Source organism: Melozone crissalis, unplaced genomic scaffold, assembly GCF_028551555.1.
Source record: "Melozone crissalis strain CALT ecotype California unplaced genomic scaffold, PUWL_Pcris_2 ptg000036l_1, whole genome shotgun sequence".
In the NCBI taxonomy this organism is placed as follows: Eukaryota; Metazoa; Chordata; class Aves; order Passeriformes; family Passerellidae; genus Melozone; species Melozone crissalis.
The window spans coordinates 3,729,290-3,750,003 of NW_026535814.1; the positions used below are offsets into that span (position 1 = coordinate 3,729,290).

At 35.2% G+C, this 20,714-nt stretch overlaps 1 protein-coding gene across 3 annotated transcripts in view; it reads right to left on the reverse strand.

The window, feature by feature from the left end:
- The window catches only part of KIAA0825 (KIAA0825 ortholog), a 233,203-nt gene that overhangs the window by 175,141 nt on the left and 37,348 nt on the right, over positions 1–20,714 (reverse strand). For all 3 annotated transcript variants that reach the window (XM_054283549.1, XM_054283548.1, XM_054283547.1), the window contains exons 3-4: positions 11,626–11,794; positions 5,669–6,338 (exon numbers count right to left, since the gene is read on the reverse strand). In XM_054283549.1, the coding sequence (XP_054139524.1) occupies positions 5,669–6,338; positions 11,626–11,794 (839 nt within the window). The remainder of the gene's footprint in view (positions 1–5,668; positions 6,339–11,625; positions 11,795–20,714) is intronic.

The following is a 20,714-nucleotide window of genomic DNA, read 5'->3' on the forward strand; positions in this document are numbered from 1 at the left end:
AAGCCCTGTTCCTACAGAAGTTGTGTTGCCAGGCACTCTGCAATGGGACAGAGAGGTCAGAAATAAAAGACAGAAAGATATGCCAGGCAGGCAGCAATACAATGGAAGCACATAAAGAAACTGCTGGTCATGCACAAACAGAAGCAAAACAATCATGTCCACAGGAGGGGATGAACAGGATGTTGCGGGTGTCCTGAAATAAGGAAAAACAAGAAGAGGGACATGCAAGGAAGCAAAGAGGATGAAGTTACAGTTTTTATTGTAACTCTCTTATTTTTCTCTTTATAGTGTCTAGAAGTCACTAGACTAGTCATGTGGGTCTTCAAATATCCTGAAGTTAAAATTTATGAAAAAAAAGGCCAACTTCAAATAACTTCCATAATTAAGATTGCAAACTTTGCAATTCTAAACATGTGGCCTTAGGGATGCATTAGACATTCAACTGAAAGCTAGCTTGCACCAGTCCAAAGATTTGGACAACAGAATGAATTTGATCTGCAGAAGCAGGATGCCATATTGGATATTATCATCTGTAATCCATATGCATTACTTTGTATTATGTGCCTTCTCAACATGTAAGAAAGATGTAACAGGACTTTCAGGACTGAACAGTAGCAAGTCAAGTGACTAAAACACTTTCCCCTTTTACCCTCATACTTGCTGAAAAACAGACAGTAGACTATGGGCAAGAAAACATGGTGGAAAACCAACTGTAGCCACAGCACAAATACTGTAAATTATCTGCAATAAATTCTCATAGCAAAACAATTACAAAGATATAAATATTTAATTGCATTAATCCAAGTTTGGAACTCTTCAATTTCCAGATATAAATGGAAGATTAATTACATTAAAGTTATTGAGCTGAAATTATTCCTAGATGTGAACAGTTGGTGTATTTTCAATCATGCAGTTGTTAAACCAGCAAGTATTAATACTATTTTAGGTATATTTTTGATAGAAAAGACAAAAATCATAGAAGACTTGTTTTAGGCCATAACGGTGGCTATTGAGATCGTAAACCAAGTGACAGTAAATTATACAGAAGGATAAAAACAAATCTGAAACTAAAGCTCTTAGTTTCAAAAAGAGGAAATTATAAACGAGGGGGAATAAAACCATATGCACATAAAAATAGTAGAGAAGTCAAATTTAAGTTAAATGTGCAAAGCCCAAAACTCATATCTCAAGTTAGCTCTTCAGCAAATTGCTGAGAATATGTAAGTATAAGTAAGCTCAAAAGTGGTTTTTCATATCAAGTACTTTAATTTAACATTCCAAAGTTGTATTCACTTCAACGAGTTACTCCAGAGCCAGTTTTTCTTCTTGTTCTCATCTCCACTGCACAAATGCAGCTCCTGTACATGGTAGTGAGTCCTTCTGTTCAAGATTAGCTATACGCCATATTCATTTTAGGGGATTAAAAAACACAACATATTCTGTAGGAACTCATGAACATTCAAAGATAATAGATTTAAAATATAATAATTTAAATCACAGTTTGCATTTGAATATATCTTTATAATAGAATGGACATGGGTTATATTCTGGAGAAAGAAAAGAGAAAGGAAGCCTGCTGGACATTTAACTAAAAGGCTATGTACTGGGATAAAAGCGTAATACATTCATATTAATATTATAGTACATCTCTGAAGGTATTTATTTTCTACCTAAAAATGTACTTGTTAAATCTTTATCACTTTAGATTACATTCATTTTGTGATAATATTTTTCTTAAAAATGACAAACTACTGATTTTTAGGAACACAATTTCTATTGCCTCAGATTTTAAAAATGAATTTCAGTTATGATTTTAAATGTTTAAGGGTCTCTGGTAAGTTTGTGATCTTAAAAAATATTAAGCCAATCAATTTGAATATGTCAGAAAAAATAAAACTTAAAGCTCTGATCTGTTTTATTTAAACCACAGGAAATTAGAAAAAATAGCTGATTAGTCTATATAAGTATTTATACTCTGTTTATACACAAAAACTATATAAATAAAGCCAAAGAAAACCTTCCACTAATACATCAACTGTCCATAATTCCATGGGGTTTAAGTTTCTTTGGCAGATGTCTTATCATCTATAAGAGTAGCTGTTTCCTCATCTAACAAATGAGAAATTAATATAAGTTAGTCATGCCTGATTTAACCAGCTTAATATTTCTGTAAACAAAGGAACACAAAAAAGGTCCAAAAGGTAAAACTACAATACACAGACTTAAACCAAGTAATCTCTGAGAAATACCACCTTGGAAATTGAAGTAAAAAATCACAAAAAAATCTCAGCTGAAAACCAGCTGAGATTCTTTCCATGCTAAGTATCGTCAACAGATATTTTTGTATACTTTTAAATACCACAACATCACATAAACTTTAGAAAGATGGAAATGATTAATACAATAGAAAGTGTGAAACAACAAAACCCTATTAGCAAAAAAAGTTGAGGGAGTGGGTTGGGAAACATTCCTTGCACATTATTCTAGCAAGCTGGAAACACTATGTTCTGAGAGTACACAGAGAAATTATAATTAATGTTATACAAAAACCTTGTACAGGAACAGCCCAAATACTATTGGCCGAATTCTGCACTGATAAAGGTAATAAGAGGCACAAATGTAATAGGTAATAGGATCAAGCTGTAACATAAAACCACCTGCTTCCACTAGAGCTGGCAACCCAAGATGCTGAGTTCCAAAATTTGCCTCTTTTCACATGCCATTTTGACAGCTTCTCTGTAAGCCACACAGTTCCTAGGTACTGATAAATGGAAATAAACTCTTTATAGTACTTCACAAATAATTGCTCTAGCACAGAATGAAAAGAAAAATGTTAATTCTTTACTGCTCAAATAGATTATTATATATGGAATATTTTAAAGGTAACTCTGTTAAAGCTTGTTATAGACTACCTCTATTTTCCCAAAAGAAATATGTTGTCTATACAAAGTTTTCTGAGGTTTTGGCACTACTTTATCATTTTCTGTTATTTTTTTTCCCTATGCTGTATAGTAGGATCAATTACAGCAGTTCTTATGAAAAAAACTCCCCACAAATATAAAATAAAAACCACATTACCCTGAGGATGGACTAAGCAAACACAAACCCTTTTATCACCTCTGGGATAACAGTCCCAATTGAATGCCCTGGATTAAATTATTCTGATATTCTGAAATGTGTTGGTTTGAGGGCTCCCAAAGGGCAGAAGCAAGACACATCAAAAAATAAGACACACATCTGTCTTTCAGCTAAGAAAAAGCCCTTCTCTTTCTGTCCTTCCCTCTATATTTATACATTAGGTTCTTTTAATACTTGGCAAACTGGGTATCACTGTCAAGGTAATCTATTAAAGCTGTCTTTTAACCTAGCCTATGTTAGGTTGGGAAAAATAAATTTCTACTCTAATTTGTGGGAGGGCAACAAAGTACCAGAATTTAAGAGTTCCAAGCAGGAAAAGTCACTTGACATTAAGAACTTGTCCACTACTACAAATCTCTTAAAATATTTCCCAAACAGTTATTTCACTGTGAACTGCCTTGTGAACATTTTAATTCTAAAGGGAAAAAAATGCCTTTATATAACTTAGTGTGGTACAAATGTAGTATATTCATTTATTTATAGGAGAGAAATCTCTTTCCAAAAAAGACTCTTCACATATGAGCTCATATATAAATAAGTTACACAGCAATAACTGTTTTATTTATGATACAAGGATACCTTTTGCTTGAATTGATGAATAATACCAAATAGGCTATGACACATCCAGAAAATGAAAAAAACCTGAAATCACACTCAAAACTTCACAACTCTGACCACATATTTTGTTTTAGCCTGATTTCTGATTTCACTACTGGCGCCTTATGGTTTCCCTGGCTGAAGTGTGTATGAGCAGTTTTCTGCAGAAAACTAGTAAGAATAGTAGAAAACCAGTAGGCAAATCAATACCCATACTAATTTCTTGAAGTAAAATAATATGAAGACATGACTATGACAGCCCCTGTGAAGAAAGTAATCCTGAGAATTAAATTATATTAATGAACAGCAATTCTAAACACATTCTATTGGTGTTAAGGAGACAGCTGCTGTTTCTGAAATCTGACATTTAATGAATTTTCAATAAAAATTAAAATCTGATCTAATATTTATGAAATAGAGAAATTATATTTTAATTAATTGCAGAAAATGTTTTAAAATTTTAAAGCAAGCAAGCAAGACCTAATATTTACTGTTTGTTTTCACCTTCCTCTGTGTTTTCGACCGTGCAAAAGAAATGTGTACTGGAAATCTGTACTGATAGATGTACCGGGCACAAAAACATGCAAAGTCACATCCTGTGGCAAAAAAATGCAGGCAGAGGAAGTACTCTATTAACAGACTGAATGACTGTTTTCTCCCATTTTATAATACAGAGTTGAAGTATGATTTTTTCAGAGAGACATGTTTGTGAGCACTTCAAACTCCACGTTTTAGATGTAAAATGGAGATAACTGAACTTCCCCATCTTCCTGAGCTGTTTTGAGACTGAAAGAAAAATTAAGTTACAAACTTCTGTTCACTCCAGGCAATTTTTTTTGTCAGTGAATCCTTTCACTGACTCACATCTCACCATGTAATTCAAAAACACATTTCTTGTTATTTCATATCTCAACAGTACTCTGACACTACTTCTTTTCATTGTTTCCCACCAACACTGAACTTCTCATCCTTTCTATTCGTCTGCATGCCTTCTTCCTTGTCTTTCACACGTTCCAGTACTCCTCCATATTTCAGTTCCTGTTAAAAATAATCTTTGCTTTTCTTCCACTGGAATTTTTAGTTGACTAACACATATGCTGACTTTAAAACTCAGATTTCATGGAAAGCTATGCTTTAAACAAACAGCTCCTGCGCAGAGGTGTGCTCCAAACACTGCTCTGAAAAAACAATTACACACAATTGTGCAATTATGTTATGGAAGTTTTGATTTTGTATTATTTTTTTTCCAAAGCATTGGTTCTTCCCTTTGGAAATTAGCATGTCAGACTTAAAAACTGCAAAAAGAAAATGCAGGAAACACTACATCAACAACAGACTCTTTTTCCTCTTGACATTTCTTGGAACAAGAAAAAATGACCGGGCAGTATTAACTGGAACCTACTGTATAGACTAGAAAATGTAAATGGGTTTTCTGTTTGTTTCTTAGTTTCAGAATTAGAATTGGCATAGTAATCTTTTGGGTCAGCTCTGATGTGTGAATCGCTATCTGTTTTATGGACACATTACTGTACTGTCTTTCCTATAAACTCCTTTAAATGTCTGACAATTAAAAAGTGGGAGTAGAAGACACAACAGTTTGTGTTTATATAAATCTAGATTAAATAGTTCTTATTCTAGTACATATTTCAGTAGCTGGAATAAAACAGGCTGAAAAAAATTACTATGACATCACAGTGTTATCCAATGGATTATACTAGGATTTTGTTAAATTACATAAGTTACTCTCTCTTACTTTTGCACCACAATTCTGACACAGTCTAGAGTTCAACTGCAGTAATATGTTTTAAACATAAAGCTCTAATTACTAATTTCAGGTCTCTCTCTTTACAGAAAATAATCAAGTATATTTAAAAAGAAATAGCATCATTAAAGTAACACCTAACTACAAAGAACATAAAATAAGACTACTAACCCACAGCGTGAACTCTTCCTCCATGCTTCTTTGAAATCTTGTTTGCTTTAACTATGTGTAGAGCATTTTCTTTGAACTGCAGTTCACAAAGTCTTTCAAGAAGAACTGTCATTTCTTCAGTGATGGTATCCAGGTAAGTTTCATTAATAAACTTTAATGACGAAGATGGACCAATTGTCCCACTTAATATATACAAATCCTCTTTTATCATTGTGCACAATCTGGGTATGGAACTTTGGTAACCATGAACCACCTTATCAAAATTTGTTTCACCCCAACTAGACAAAATACAGTTTTGTAGAAGATCACTAACCAGTTTATTCTGCATATTTTGATACCTCATTAAGACTTCTGGTTTGGGATAAAGAAACAAAAGCTGCTGCACACACTGAGTTTTAAACTCCATTTGTTGTTGAGAAGCATTAGTGTTTGTTTCTTCTTGACTTTGCAGTTTATTTACTAAAAATTGTCGAAGATGCAATCTCACATCGTCCCAAAGAGATTTCACATCCACAGCTGAATCATCCTGAATTGTATGAAGCGAGGATGTTATCTCAAAAGACGTCCCACTTGCAGTACAGGGAAATGAGACACCACACTGACTAGACAGATCCAGAAGGAAGTGAAGTACCATTTCTTCTTGATTCTTCTCATTCTTCAACAAGCTTTGCTAACAAAGGTAAATCAAACAGTACTTTAGAAATTTTTAAAATTACAGTTCATTAAATGAACAGCTTCGTATTAGACTAAAACCAGTTTCTTATACTAATTATCTTAACAGCAAGTAAGATATGTCAGCGACAGAAATAATGAAATCTGTGGAAAACAGGATTTATACATGAATTAAATTTCTTGTCTACCTCTGCCAATAACTCACACTCATCTTCTCATCTTTCTTATATCCCCAACCTCTTTTCTCAATCAATTTTAGACCATAGTTCAAAGGAAACCCTTAGCAGCCTTTTTGTTGTCACAGCATCTTTTAAAGAAAGCGATATGAAAAAATTATCTAAGATTTACACAGATAATGACTGGTTTTTCTCATAAAACCAAGCAAGGAATTAATTTATAAAATTGTCACCTTCTAGGGCTCAGCAGGCAATCATCAAAAAGACCATTCCAAGGATAAAAAAGTCATCCCAGGAGTCGCTTAAAGATGTAAAATTGAAAACTTGTCAAGAATTAAAGAGTCTTAGATGACACAGGACAGAGGAATAAGAAGCTGCATAACCCATCAAACCAAGATGCAGACTGATATATTAGTGATCTCCATGTACATCTGTGCTGTATGGGTTGGAGAAGGCAGTCAGTTAACAAAGCAAGTGAAATCACATGGCTGCTGCTCCTTCTTCATTCAAATCTGAAGAGCTCTCTCTCAGTCTAGGGCTAGGATCTCTGACCTTAGAGCTGCTTCAGCTTCAAGAGTTCATGCAGCAAATGGCAGCTCCTCTTGTCACCATCACAAGAAAACTGAGTGGAATTGGTGGTATTCTTGATTTTCTTAGTTTCAGTAGGAAAGCCTTAAGTGGATGAGAATCTAGAAGCCCTCTCACTTACTCCTTCATCTCCCATTGATTCTCCCCAGCAGAGAAAAGCATTGTGGCAAACCACCTCAGGGGGGCTCATGTCCTTTATGTGTCATAGTTCCACCCCAGCCAGCAACCAAGCCCCAGGCAGCCACTTGCTCACCCCTGTACCACCAGGACTGAGGAGAGAACTGGAAGGGTAAAAGCCACAAGAATCATCGGTTGAGAGACAGATTAATAAGTAAAGCAAAAGCCATGCATACAAGCAAAGCAAAACAAAGAATTAATTCACTGCTTACAATGGCAGGCAGGTGTTCAGCCATCTCCAGGACAGCATCACTCATCACCAGGTCATCACTTCAGACATACCTGTTTTCTTTCTTCCCCATACTTTATATATGGAGCCTGATGCCACATGGTCTGGAATATCTCTTTGGTCAGTTTGGGTCACCTGTCCTGGCTGTGTCTCCTCCCATCCTCCCATGCACCCCCAACTTCCTCACCAGTGTCACAGTATGAAAAGCAGAAAGCCTGTGTGTAAACCCTGCTCAGCAATAATAGAAAAACCTCTATATTGTGCTGTGTGTTCAGCACAAATCCAAAACATAGCCCTGTACTAAGCACTAGAAATCAGCACAGTCTGCAAAGCATACTTCATGCTATAAAGCAAGGCTGGTAAAGAAACCTTTTCTACCTTCTACCTTCAGCATTGCTGATTTATTTAACTTACAATATTTGAAGAAAATATTGGTTTTATTTCTGTTCCCATTTTGAAGGGCAGGTAAATTATTCAAGTTTGAGTGTGGTATTGCATAAACATAACCATTTTGGAATGCCAAATACTAAATACTTCCTCTTCCTTAGCAAGATTTTTTCAATAGATAAGTATGCTTTAGAGTGACAAAAATTTTTAAATTCAGAACTCTTATTTTTTGTTCTGGATGTTTCAAACCTGTTACATACCTTAGAGGGTTTAACCTTCTTGTTGCCCTCTACTCTGACCAGAGTTTCTTGAAACAAACCATCACTTTCACTACAGTACCTAATTCTGAATAACAAACTGGGAGCATGATTGGCTCTTATAAAGAAAGTCTTAAAAATAACCTATTAAAGACTACCTATTTTTCTTCCATTTTAGATCTTTATTTCAAAATAATTCTTATTAATTCTTCATACTTAACAAGCAGGAAAGATGTGGAAGACAGAATAATAAAGGAAATTATCTGTTGAATATCATCCTACAAAAGCATGTGCATGTAACAGGAATATGTGCAACTGGTTCAAATCTTAAGTCATATATATCAAAGTGCATAATACTGATCCCATTTTCTTTTATTATCTGCTAAACTATTCTATAAAGTTTAGTGGCCCCAAAGAAAAATGTGTTTCAAAGTGTAAACTGAAACCCAGATTACTAACCACTGTGTTGAAAGGTTGTCTCTTGGCAAGTAGACTTTAAATGGACTTAAAATGTAGGGGTTTTTTTATGAATCATGCTCAAATACTACATTCTGAAATGTACGAAGCAAAAGAAGCTATCAAAACAGTGTATGCACCTGATGCCTTCAATGGTGAATCCAAATGATCTTCCAAGCAAGTCTCTACTGCTGCTTTTAAAGGCAAAGCAGAAATATTTTTATATATCCAAGGACTGTTTCAAGCCCTTTAAACTACAGCATTTTAACTACAGCATTAAAAATAGGAGCTTACAGATGCTATTTTAGATGTAGGGATAACTCAGAAAGAGTACCTGAAGCGAACTGTGAAGCTCTAGAAAGTGTTATCAAGTGTCTTCGCACATTGCCTATATTGATATACACTTTTTAATTTAAAAATTAACCTATAAAAATATCGCAAAAGATGATGCCAGCACTATTCAAGAGAAAAAGATCCAAATTAGTATCCAGATATTTTGGAGAAGCACAAAAAGTTCCCTTTTGAGCACAGAAAGTTAGTCATAACAATAACATACAGAAAACCAGTTGCAATTTACCAACCAGAATACAGCGCAATATGCTCAACTACCTACCACATCAATAAACAAGTACAGTAAGATGACTTGATTAAAAAAAGAATCTGCCATGATTTTATCAGGAACAGAATTTAATGACAATTTGTTAGTGCATATATTCAGCTTTTAAATATTGAGTTACAGGACAGTACAAAGAATGACAACATTTCACATAATTAACATTTTCAAGCTTTATGAAGAAATTATCGTTATTTTCATAAAAATTTACAAACGTGTGATAATAACAATAAACCTAAATATAGCACCCCAGGCAAAGCCCAAAAAGAACTTTGTACTGTTTTCAATTGTCCCAGCAGCTTTACACAAAATTCCTAACAAAATAAATACACATAATAAATTAAAACAATGAATAAGGATGTTGTCCTGAAGTAGAAAGAAGGTTCCCGTTACTGAATATGAATTATATATATTTAATTAAAAGCATGCAAGAAGAAATTATCTAATTAGTTCAATGGATAGAGATATATATTTAAGAAAGTCTGTTCATAATAATCTCATTAATCCTGAATATTATTGAAAATAGTTGACTGCAGATGAAAGTAGCTTCTTACAGACAGACTGTGGTACAGTCAGTACTATAGATACAGACAGTACAGATACATTTTTCATCTGTAATTCCATCTACACAACAGGCTGGATTATCTAAGAAGCCATAAGCCTGGAAATAGTGATGTGAAAGTCACTGAGCTCCAAAACTGTTTTTATGATAAACTGCAGAATTGAGACGTCCAGGCTTTTCACTTTGCTGTCTGTTTAGCAGCCTGCCACAGAGCCATTTTCAAGGCTTAACTGGATACTACAGCTCACAGCAAGACTGTCATGCAGTTGGTAAGCTCCCGGGAAGTTGGAGAGCTGGAAAGCACATCTTACATAAGATGGAGACATTTTGTGTTTTCCAAACAAATGCCGCCACCTGGTGTTCAGGCATATGGCTTGAATAGACCTTGAAGAAGGAAGCAAGCAGGGAATGGACCCACGTAAGTCATCATTGCCACGCCACATTCTGAGGGAATACAGTAAGGATCAAAGAGAAATAAGAGGAATAACAAAAGACTCCTGAAAGCAAGAACTTCATAGTCAGCTTTTTCTGGGATTCTCCAATTTTCATCTAGATCAAGTATGACGTGTGGCAGCCTCTGACATCCTTGAATGGGATGATTTTTAACAGCAACATTCATACTGATCAACTTTGCCAGAAGAGAACAAAATCACTCTTCACCACATGAACATTAAGGACTTGGCGTCTCTAAAAACTAACTTCCTCATTTGATACAGATCAATATTCAGTGGAATCAATGGTGATTGATCCAAAAGAGCAACAAGAATCCTATAAGTTAAAAAAAAAATATTGCTTTCATCAACCATTGATTTTATCAAGCTTGTGCTCTTGCCAGAGAAAACACTTCCCTTCTCTAAATTCGACTTCTGTACATTCCTGTTCTCTTCCATTACAGGTAATCTTAGCCTAAAGTTGTTCATGGTCTACAACTAAACCTTGACATGGAAGTGACAAAGAATAATCACTGGATACTGTTTATGTGTTTTGATTTTATATATATGTATCATATCAAATGCATACATCTAGTTTATATATAAACTTGAAGACCATCATTTACTGAGGGATCAACCTTCACTTATCTTGCCAATTCAATTTTCCAGACTTCCATTTCCACATGTGTATCCAAATGCAAGCTTTCAATCAAAATTTTGGATAAAAATACTCTCTAATACTCTTCAATTTCATTGAAGTAAAATTTGATTTCTGGTTGCATCTAGTCATACAACTTGGTAGAACAAAGAATGTAGCTCCCACATTTCTCACTGGGAAACATAGAATCATTTGGATTGGAAGTGACTTTTTTAAAGCTTGTTTAGTACAATCCTCCTACAATGAACAGGGACATCTTCAACCAGATAAGGCTGCTCAGAGCTCAGTAGTACTTGGCCTTGAACATTTACAGGGATAAGGCATCCATCACCTACCTCTTTGGCCACACAGCAGGTAGGAAGTTTATGCTTAAATAATGCATAAAGGACAGTAACATACATTAGATGAGTTAAATTCATACTGATAAAAGTGAAGAACATGCAGTAACACTAACAGCCTCAGTGGAGACAGTAACTTCCAATGTTTTTTTTACCAACATGTGTTTTATAAAACAATCCAAGCAGTGCTGAACATATGGTAGCATCTGTGAAAAGATTTTGTTCCAAGTTTGTCTATTTAAAGCATGATCAAGAGGAAACATAACACCATGCTGCAGGCATGGATTTATGAACTACCCTCACAACAGTAACGGCTGAAATGAAAAAACGAATTGAACTCATCCATCCACCTCTCCACCTCCAATTGTATAATCCACTTTTCAACAATAAAGTTTTTAATAAACAATTTTTACCAAGGTCTTAAGGAACTCCAGCAGCTCTCCATGGTCTGTAGAAGGAGGTCTCAGAGAACTAAAATTGCAGTTATTTAGCCACTGAATGCAGTCAGTTGTGCTTTGTAGTACTTCGTCAGTACAGATTTCATTTATGTCCAATTGCAGATCCTTAAGACACTTTTCTATGCTAAAAAAAAAAAAAAAATCACAGGATTTTTCTACATTATTTGGAGACAAAAGTATTTTATACATGCCGTATTTTAAAAAGAAAAACTACTTAAATTTAAGGTAACTCTAGTCTTTCTTATTCACAGATTAAGCTACCCTCACCAAATAAGACCTGAATTTGCAGAATTAACAATTAACATTTAAGTGCTGTTGAGCTGGAGCTAACAAAACTTTCCTTCAGGCCAGATTGTACCATCCTCAGCCAGCGTATGTATGGCTTCACCTTCAAACAATCTTATTCATTTTAATAAAGTAGTTAATGAACAAGACATTAGCCAACCTAATATCTGGTCCTTGGTGCTTAATTAGCTAAAGCAGAGATGATAAACTGAATCAAGTACTGCATTCAAAGGTGAATGTGCAATTTTGCTCCTTTAGCAATCAGCAGTTGTTTTATAAAACATAAGATATATTAATAACTTCTTAAAGCTCCACTGACATCACAGAAAATGTTGAAAAGAATTTCAGAGCCAGTTGTGCTGAGAAAGCAGATCTTTTCTTTCTTGTTTTGTCATTAGAATATTTGAAAGAAAACAGACTTTGTTTTCAAGGAGCTGATCCATTCCTTAACATTCATCTAGAATCATAACTCTTTTTATGAAACCAGATGTGTCGGTTACGTTTTTACAGTGATTTCATTTGCAAAGATCGCAAGAACAATTGAACATCCAGAGTTATTTTATTTTTACTTGCGTGGACACTTAAGTGAAAACAAAACAAAACTAAAAAAATCCAAAAACAATCTAACTATTTATTTTCCTGCAAAAACATCTTTTTGGTATTTCATTTCTACTTTTATTTTTCAAAAGCAATGCTCAATATTTCATACAGTTTCAGCTAGAAAAATAGAATTTAGATCCTGGCAAAACTGGGTTTAATAGCCCAACTATGAAGTCCAATTCTAAACTTGACAAAAGATTGGCAAGTATCTTTTTAGTTAGTGAAACCTGTTCTCAGGACTATGAAACTAAACGCCTTCTTCATACACCTTGGCTCTTGGGACACTATCAAAGGCTCTTATTGTGGAGTGCTGATGTATCTCAAACATACCCAAATACATTACAGCATTGTGCATTATAAAAGACACTACTATTGTTAAATCTCTGCCAATCTACTACTATTATGAGTGAAGTTTTACACTTATCTTTGACATATGAATCTGTGGCCAAGCTAATAAACTACAAGCTTTGAATAAAATACAGCCTTCTCAAGACCAGACATTTTGGTAATTGGTCCCAATACTAATAAGGGGATTAAATGGATAGATTTCAGTGCCATTCCCCTGCTCCTTACCTTCCACACAAGTATAAATCATGATAACTATGTTCATTTTAATTAATCCTTTTATCCTCCCAAAATACACATTTAATTAGGACTAAAGCTGTTTTTGATTGAATAAACATATTTTCGTCCTGTTTATTTACAGCATACAGAATACTGTAGGTAAACAGGGTTTTAAAACCACTGCTGCATCTTGCTAAGAATTCTGTCAACACTCAGTAATACAAGAACATGGTTAATTATAGTTACTTACTCCTTTACATTATATTAATTAAAAACTTAGGAATTTGGTTACCTTAAAAAATAGTCTATTATCTGAGTTCAGAAAGCAGCATTTTAAGTTAAAAAAAAAATTATTCTGTTAAATATTATTAAAATTATTCTCACTACCTAGGCTGGTATCAGAAACTTTATAATTTCATACCACGTAGGTAGAATAAGTCTTTGATTTCCTGGTTTAGAAAAGAAATTTCCTAAAGCTTCAGCAACTGCAAACAAAAATGTAATTTTGATGTGAAAAATATGCTTAATGTATTTCATTAAAAGTGCTGGATTCCTTTTTTTCCAGTAACATTTTTTAATTAAGTGCAAATGTACTTTTTTCAAGTTCAGAGTAGCAAATTCACTCCTTCTTTGAACATACTGAGGCACTAATCCAGATGATGTCAACTGACATGATATACATACTATGGACCTGCAAATTTAATAACCCTCAATAAATTTTTTGTTCACAGATGACTCAACCTTTTTTTTGGAACCTGTGGAACTCTTCAGACACAAACAGAAAAAAACAGTCACCAAACTACTAAGGAAGGAGTGGAACGTAAAAGCTCAAAGAAAAAACATAACCTTTCTCTGTAGCAAATAAACCTAATAGTTATGCTTGCACTTTTTTTTTTTTTTTTTGTTAATTGACTAATTTTTCAAGAAACAAATCTTTAGTCCCACACAGGTAGTACCCTGAGCCTTTGTGGGCACATGTTTTTTGTGGTTAGTACTCCTAGCATACCATTATAAAAGTGAAAATGATGTGACTGAAATAGCTTCTCCTCCTTACAGGGGAGAGTGCCTGCAGTTCTTTAACAAACCAAAGCCAAGTTGTGTTATATTATCTGTGTCCACATTGGGGTGCTTTTCTGGAAAAACATTTGGTAAGTACTCATACTACAGAGAGACAATCTCAATGTAAGAGCTCTTAATTATCTTAAATTAATGATAATTTTTACAAGTAACCTAATCATCTGGAGAAAATGCTTTTAAAGTGGCTTCATCAATGGACTAACAGTTTAAAAAGTATTGTAATGGAACTGATAGTGTAAGCACTATCATACTATCATACAATGTCACACAACATTATTTTGAAACTTATGGTATCAGAAAAAGGGTTGACCCCTCCATGTATCATTTTCCATTGCCTAAGATTACTATGAGTAAGTTGAAGTATGATCTTCTAACTCCTTTCAATTTCTAACAAGCACATTTCAATTTATTTCATCTAGCATAGGGAGCAACCATAAAGTGACAATGACATTGGTTAAATTAAACAGCTAAGCTATAAAGTGAAATTATCTTTTAACCTCATGTTCCTTATTCTTACGATCCTCACATTCATGGAAACACAGCTTTAGAATCAGCTTACATATCTTTCATTCAGAACAGACTGTTTTAAAATAAATAAGATCAGTTTTCACTGCTGTTGAAGAATTAAGCAGTGTTAGAAAACTACTGTTATTACTCATTAAAAAGCTTGACTGCTAGAGGTATAGGACATTCATACAAAAAAATCTTATTATTTGGAAGACTGTGTATCAGAGGACCTGCTGTGAGCAGTAAAAAAAATTTGCAGAAAGACTTTTAGCGTGTAATTCACACAGACATTTTCATTGTTAAACTTTCTCTTGATCTTGAACCCAAAGAGGTAAACCAAAGACACAGCACCTGGTTCAAGGACTTCAAAAACTATTGCATATCTCTAATTTAGCTCCTTACAAAACATATCCACTCTTAACTGTAAAGTAACTGTGTCGTTAAAACCAGAAGAAATAGAACGGTGATGGCTTTGCTACACTTTAGCAAGAAAAAAGTACTTAACAGCTTAACCATATGTGAACGGTCAGTTCTAACTGAACCACTGCCTGCCCACCTTTAATTTCCATTCTTGTTTTAAAGGCTCGAGATATTTCTGTCACAAGATGCAAGCTTTGTCTTGGTAAGTTATTTCAGAAGACAGGCAGTGAAACATGAGTTTTTCAACTCCATTGACTAAAACATGACAGTGACAAATAAGGGTTCAAAACCCATCATCTCATATATGCTCATATGAAATGAAATGGGATACTTTACAGGGCAGTCAAAAATCTGATTACAGCTTCTGTAGATGTAGATGACAGCTAATTAACCACCTAAGGTACTGACACAGTGATAATCACTGAATATTTGAATAAAGAAATCATGTGTCAATAAAACAGCCAATTTCTGAGCAAGTGTGCTGCCCAGCTAGCAAGTTGCTGTGGAACAACTAACTCAGATTCAGGTATTATGCACAAAGGCAACACAGTCTGCATAGGAAAAAAAATACATTCCTTTCTCAGTTTGTTTACTTATTCCTAGCAACTGGTCCAGTAAAGTGATTAGACTAGACAACTACTATTCTGACAAAGTTTTTAATAACATTGCTGTAATATCTTTACAGGCATCAAATTTTCAGGCAAACACTAAAGTAATACATTTGTACAATAAGCCAGCTACATTCACCCAGAGTCAAATTACTTTTGAAAGCTGTGATAAATATTAAGTCCAAGTAAAACTGATAAAATGATGAAGTTTTTTCCTCTACAATTAGCCCTCATTTTGAAATTCTCCCAAACACTCAATCACTCTTGGGATTTTGGTTGAAAAAGCCAAAATTTTGATAAATCTCTTGACTAATAGGAATATGAGGCATAACTGCTTCCTGAAAATTCCTGAGCAGAACAAGCAAAGGTTTTCTTCAAAATAAGATAGAAAGATGACTCCTGCAGCACACCTCAGTTTAAAAACATATAAGGCCTTTTACACGCTAGTTCTGATACAGGATAATGGAATGAGATAGCTTGACTTAATATCCTGTTTGAAACTCCTCCATCCCTTTGTTTTGACATTGGTAAGCATTTCTTGGCAAATCAGCAAAGTTAGGATCAACAGCTGGACCATGTCACACTAATATCCTTACTGAGACACCTTCCAGGTCTACAATTCACAAGATCTTGTTAGTTCCCAAATAATAATCATAATTTTATAAAACGGTGATGGGAAAAGATGCAATGCTCTAAGCGCTTAGTAGCACTGACCTCATTGCAGCCCTTCAAAATAGACCTTCAAAATCCTTATGAGTAAACTACTGTTAATTAGGTCAGGTTGAAGTCTGTCGTGGTTTGACGCTGGTAAACATGCCAGGCAGCCATGAAAACCAGAAAAAAGGGCTCATGAATTAAGGACTGGAAGAAAACATTCTAAGGGCAAAATAGGCTCAAACTAAAAGGCATAAAGTAAACTTGTTACTAACAGAGTCAGAAGAGGATAATGAGGAGTAAAATAAGCCTTTAAAACACCTTCCCCCCCCACCCCCCTCCTCCCAGCTCTTGTCTCCTTCCCACTGAGAGTGCAGGGAGACGGCATGGGAGCACTTGGTCAGTTTGTCACTCGAAATACTTCTTCAGTTTGCTTTTAGGGAGAGGAGTCTCTCTTCTGCTGTGCTATGGGGTCCTTCCCATGGGAAACAGTTCTCCGAGAACTTCTCCAATGTTGTTCCAATTTCACAAGTAGCAGTCTCAGTCAACCTCCTGCTGTTATGTTAGTCCCTCCCAGGGGCAAAACAGTCTTCCCAAAACTGCCATGGTGTGAGTCACTAGTTCATGAGGTGTAGCCCTTTAAGGATAAGCTGCTCTGGTTTGGAAGTAAGGGCCCTCTTTTCTCTGTCTCAGGAAACAACGGGCCTCTCTGTTCAGGTCTCCCATTGGATTACAACTTTTTTTAGCATCCACCCACTCCAGCATGAGCACTTTCCCAACAGGCTGCAACTGGATCTCTGCATCCCCCCAAGGACTTCATGGATTACATGAAGACAGTTTGCTTTATTATAGTCCTCCCCATGGCTTGCAGGGGAGTATCGACTCCACTGCTTGAAGCACCTCCCCTCCCACTTTCTTTTCACTGATCTTGGCGTCACCATGTCGTCTTTTTCCACATGTCCTCACTTCCTCCTCCTTCTCTGACTGGGAAAAAAATCTCCTGCTCTTAAGTACTATTGCCAACAAATGCTACCTTTTTAAAGATATCTGCAGGATCCTGCAATGATTTTGTCTAGGTTCTGTGCAGGGGAGTCACCCTCCATGTTCCCGTTGCCAGCCATGCATCCCAGTCACCACCAGGCCTCTCTTCATGCGAGCTACCGGGGAGGAGAAGCCGCAGTCGCCGGCGCTGCCCTTCTGCCTGCGGCACAGCTGGCTAGGGCCGGCCAGGCAGGCAGAGCTCGCCGTGGGCTGTGCTGAGATGGTGGCGGCAGCCACACGGCTGTGCCTGCAGTGCCGAGACGGTCCCAGCCGTGGTGCCTCGCCACCCCTGAGAAAAAGCTGCTCCTGTGCGGATTTTCTTCTTAAATGTGCCATCACAGAGGCATTGACAACTTCTCTAACTGGGCCAGCAGCATGTCCATCTTCAGAGCCATAAGAGACTGGGTCTGTTGGACATTGTGGAAACTTCTAGAAGCCTCTCACAGAAAGCACTTCTGTGCCTCCCCCCCCCACCCCAAAAAACCAGGCTGTGTTAAACCAACACAAAGTTTATCAGATTGAAGTCAAATTAGGCTTTTGTGAAAAGACTCACAAATTTATAGTTTCCAGGGTGCTGCAGAGATACAATTATTATTAAATAATTGTGTTGAATTCTAAGCAATTGTTCTGTTGATGAAGACATAGAATATCTCCTACTGTCCTACAGTCTCACAAAATCTTGTAGCTTTATCACAACTAAAAGGTAGCACTCACTGAAGAAAAAACTGAATACAGAAATAAAAATCAACTGCTGAAGAGACCTCATGCTTAGCAATCACTTCAAGTTATGAACTATAGGCTTGGTTTCAAGCTCTGTACTGTATTTCCTGCTAAGAAGTATTAAATATAAGCTGCAAGTTTAATCTGTGAATTGCTAACAAGTGAAATGTCAATAATTCTTAAACCACCAATTCAGAAAAATAATCCAAATACTCAGTTTTGATGAGCAGTAAAAGTCAAAGTAACTGTGAAAGGAAAGAATGAAGACAAAAGGCCAACCTGATTAAACCTGTAGAACTTCGCACTTGAGAATAACCTTGAGATCACCCCTGCAGCCAAAACTGGCCAGCAACGATGATTGTTTTGAGAGTTCATATTCACCTGCTTCTATAAACTGCTGTAAAACTCAACTTAACATTCAAGTGTAATAAGAGTTCCGTTACATAAAAGTGAATGAATGAGCCACTTACTACATTTTTGCAATGTCATTTGCAAAATTTGCAAATAACACAACTGCACACACATGACCTTTTTTGTTGTTGTTACAGCACCAAATAGAATTGGTACAGTACAAAACTACTGAAGGTAATTCAACAGCTAAAAACCATATCTGATTTGTCATGTCACACAATTTTATAAAATGTATTCAGTTAGAAGGCAATAAATTAGCAGTTGAATGATTTATACACTCTTGCCTCATAATTTTTTACACAATGTTTTATTTTAAAATATATATATATATGATGTATACTATTACATTTATTCTCTGTGGTCTAATAAAAGCATAAATCTATTTGATGAAAAATGGATTGTATTTCAATTGTATCACTGTTTCACACAGAGCTGCTCTTATCATACCACTTACAAAGATCAATGGTAACTTGAAAATTATTACATTCTATGCTACCTCTAATATATTAGCAATAAAAGGACTCTTTTTAATTTAAAAGTCACATCAGCTGCTGTCCATCTTATTTTAAACTCTTTCAAATTCTGAAACTGACATACTACAGGAGCAAAATAGCACCTGGTAACTACTTCCAAGAGCTACTTCCTCGTTTTCCTTGTGAAAATAAGGTTAAAGCTAGCTTAAGTGTCAATTCAGCAGAAATTTTTCCTGACCTGCACTGCTGTGTATCACATCCTAATCCAAATTCCAGCTTTCCTTTAATAAAATATCATTTGGATCTCACAAAATTTACAGTAAAAATTCCTTCTAATTTGTAAGACTAGACAGGTAAGACAGTGACAATCAGCCTCCTTCAAGACATACAAACACTTCCACTGTGATGATGTTAACATAAAACGTAACATAAAATGCTAAGTGGCTATAAAGTACCACTTAAAAGAAGGAACAGCTTCTCTTCCCATAGTCAAAGTTTTCTCAACAAGCAGCATACATTTTTCCACATTAAAACAAAAAATAGTAGTGAAGCATTCATTCTAAAGCTTCATTTTAAGAACAATCTTCCTAATTCTCAGGATATCGCTAAAAAAGGACAACAAAATCACTTTTATTTGTTAGTTGAAGAGGTGACAACAGTTATGCTAAAAACGCTGATGCTCTTTCTTCCAGATATACAAAACCATAGACACAGGAAACTTAATTACCTGTGTAATTAACTATGTTATGACATAAACGAATCTCTAAGTATCTACATTTTGCTCATGTCAACACATGGAAAACTCTTAACATTAAATTGTATTATGCAGTGGTCCACAACAGCATATTTACCAGATCTTCAGTACCATTGCTATCATGAAATTAATATTGCAAGTACTTTAGTAAATCCTAAGTTTTAAGTGCAAATGGGAGGTAAAACTAATAGAAATACCCCCTCAAAAGAACCTCTTAGGTCAGCATAACCAGTATGACAAAAACTGAGAAATTATATAAGTCAGTTTCCAGTGAGGTATGGCAATGGTTTCTTTCCATCCTTTCAGAAGCTGTTTGGGAGTAAAGACCTCTGACAAACGTGGGCTACATTAAAATGATACAATCTTAAAAGAGATGTCATGATGGATGCTCTTTGAAATCATACTTTAAGAAGCACTGTTTATACTTGAAGATGCTCACAAAGGTGAGCATTTTCAAAATTTAGTATAAAATCCTACCATTTGTTATATCTCTGACTGTATACTTATTTTTTTAAATGGACGAAAACTTAATTTGCTTAAGAGCATCTTTCACTGATGAAAGTATTACAAAGGCACGAAAGAGTTAAGCCACAATGTTTAAACTTTGCCTTTTGTCAAATTCTGTAGTTCTTTTAGTCAATAAAAATGTATCTCATTAGTAGGAAATCCTATCTCATAATAATAGAAAATACAACTGTCATGAGAATTCACATTTTCTTCCTTCACTATCATACCTACTGCAACAGAACCTAAGGTTAAGATGATACAATTGTTAAAAATACCATAGAGAGAAAGACTATAGCACAGTAATTATACAGCATTAAAAATCTCTTAAGTGCTCGAGTGGTTAAAATAAAATTACTGCTGAAATATTTATCGGAATTTTAACCTGCCACTAGAAAAGAAAGGTGAGTTAAGCCACATTTCTTC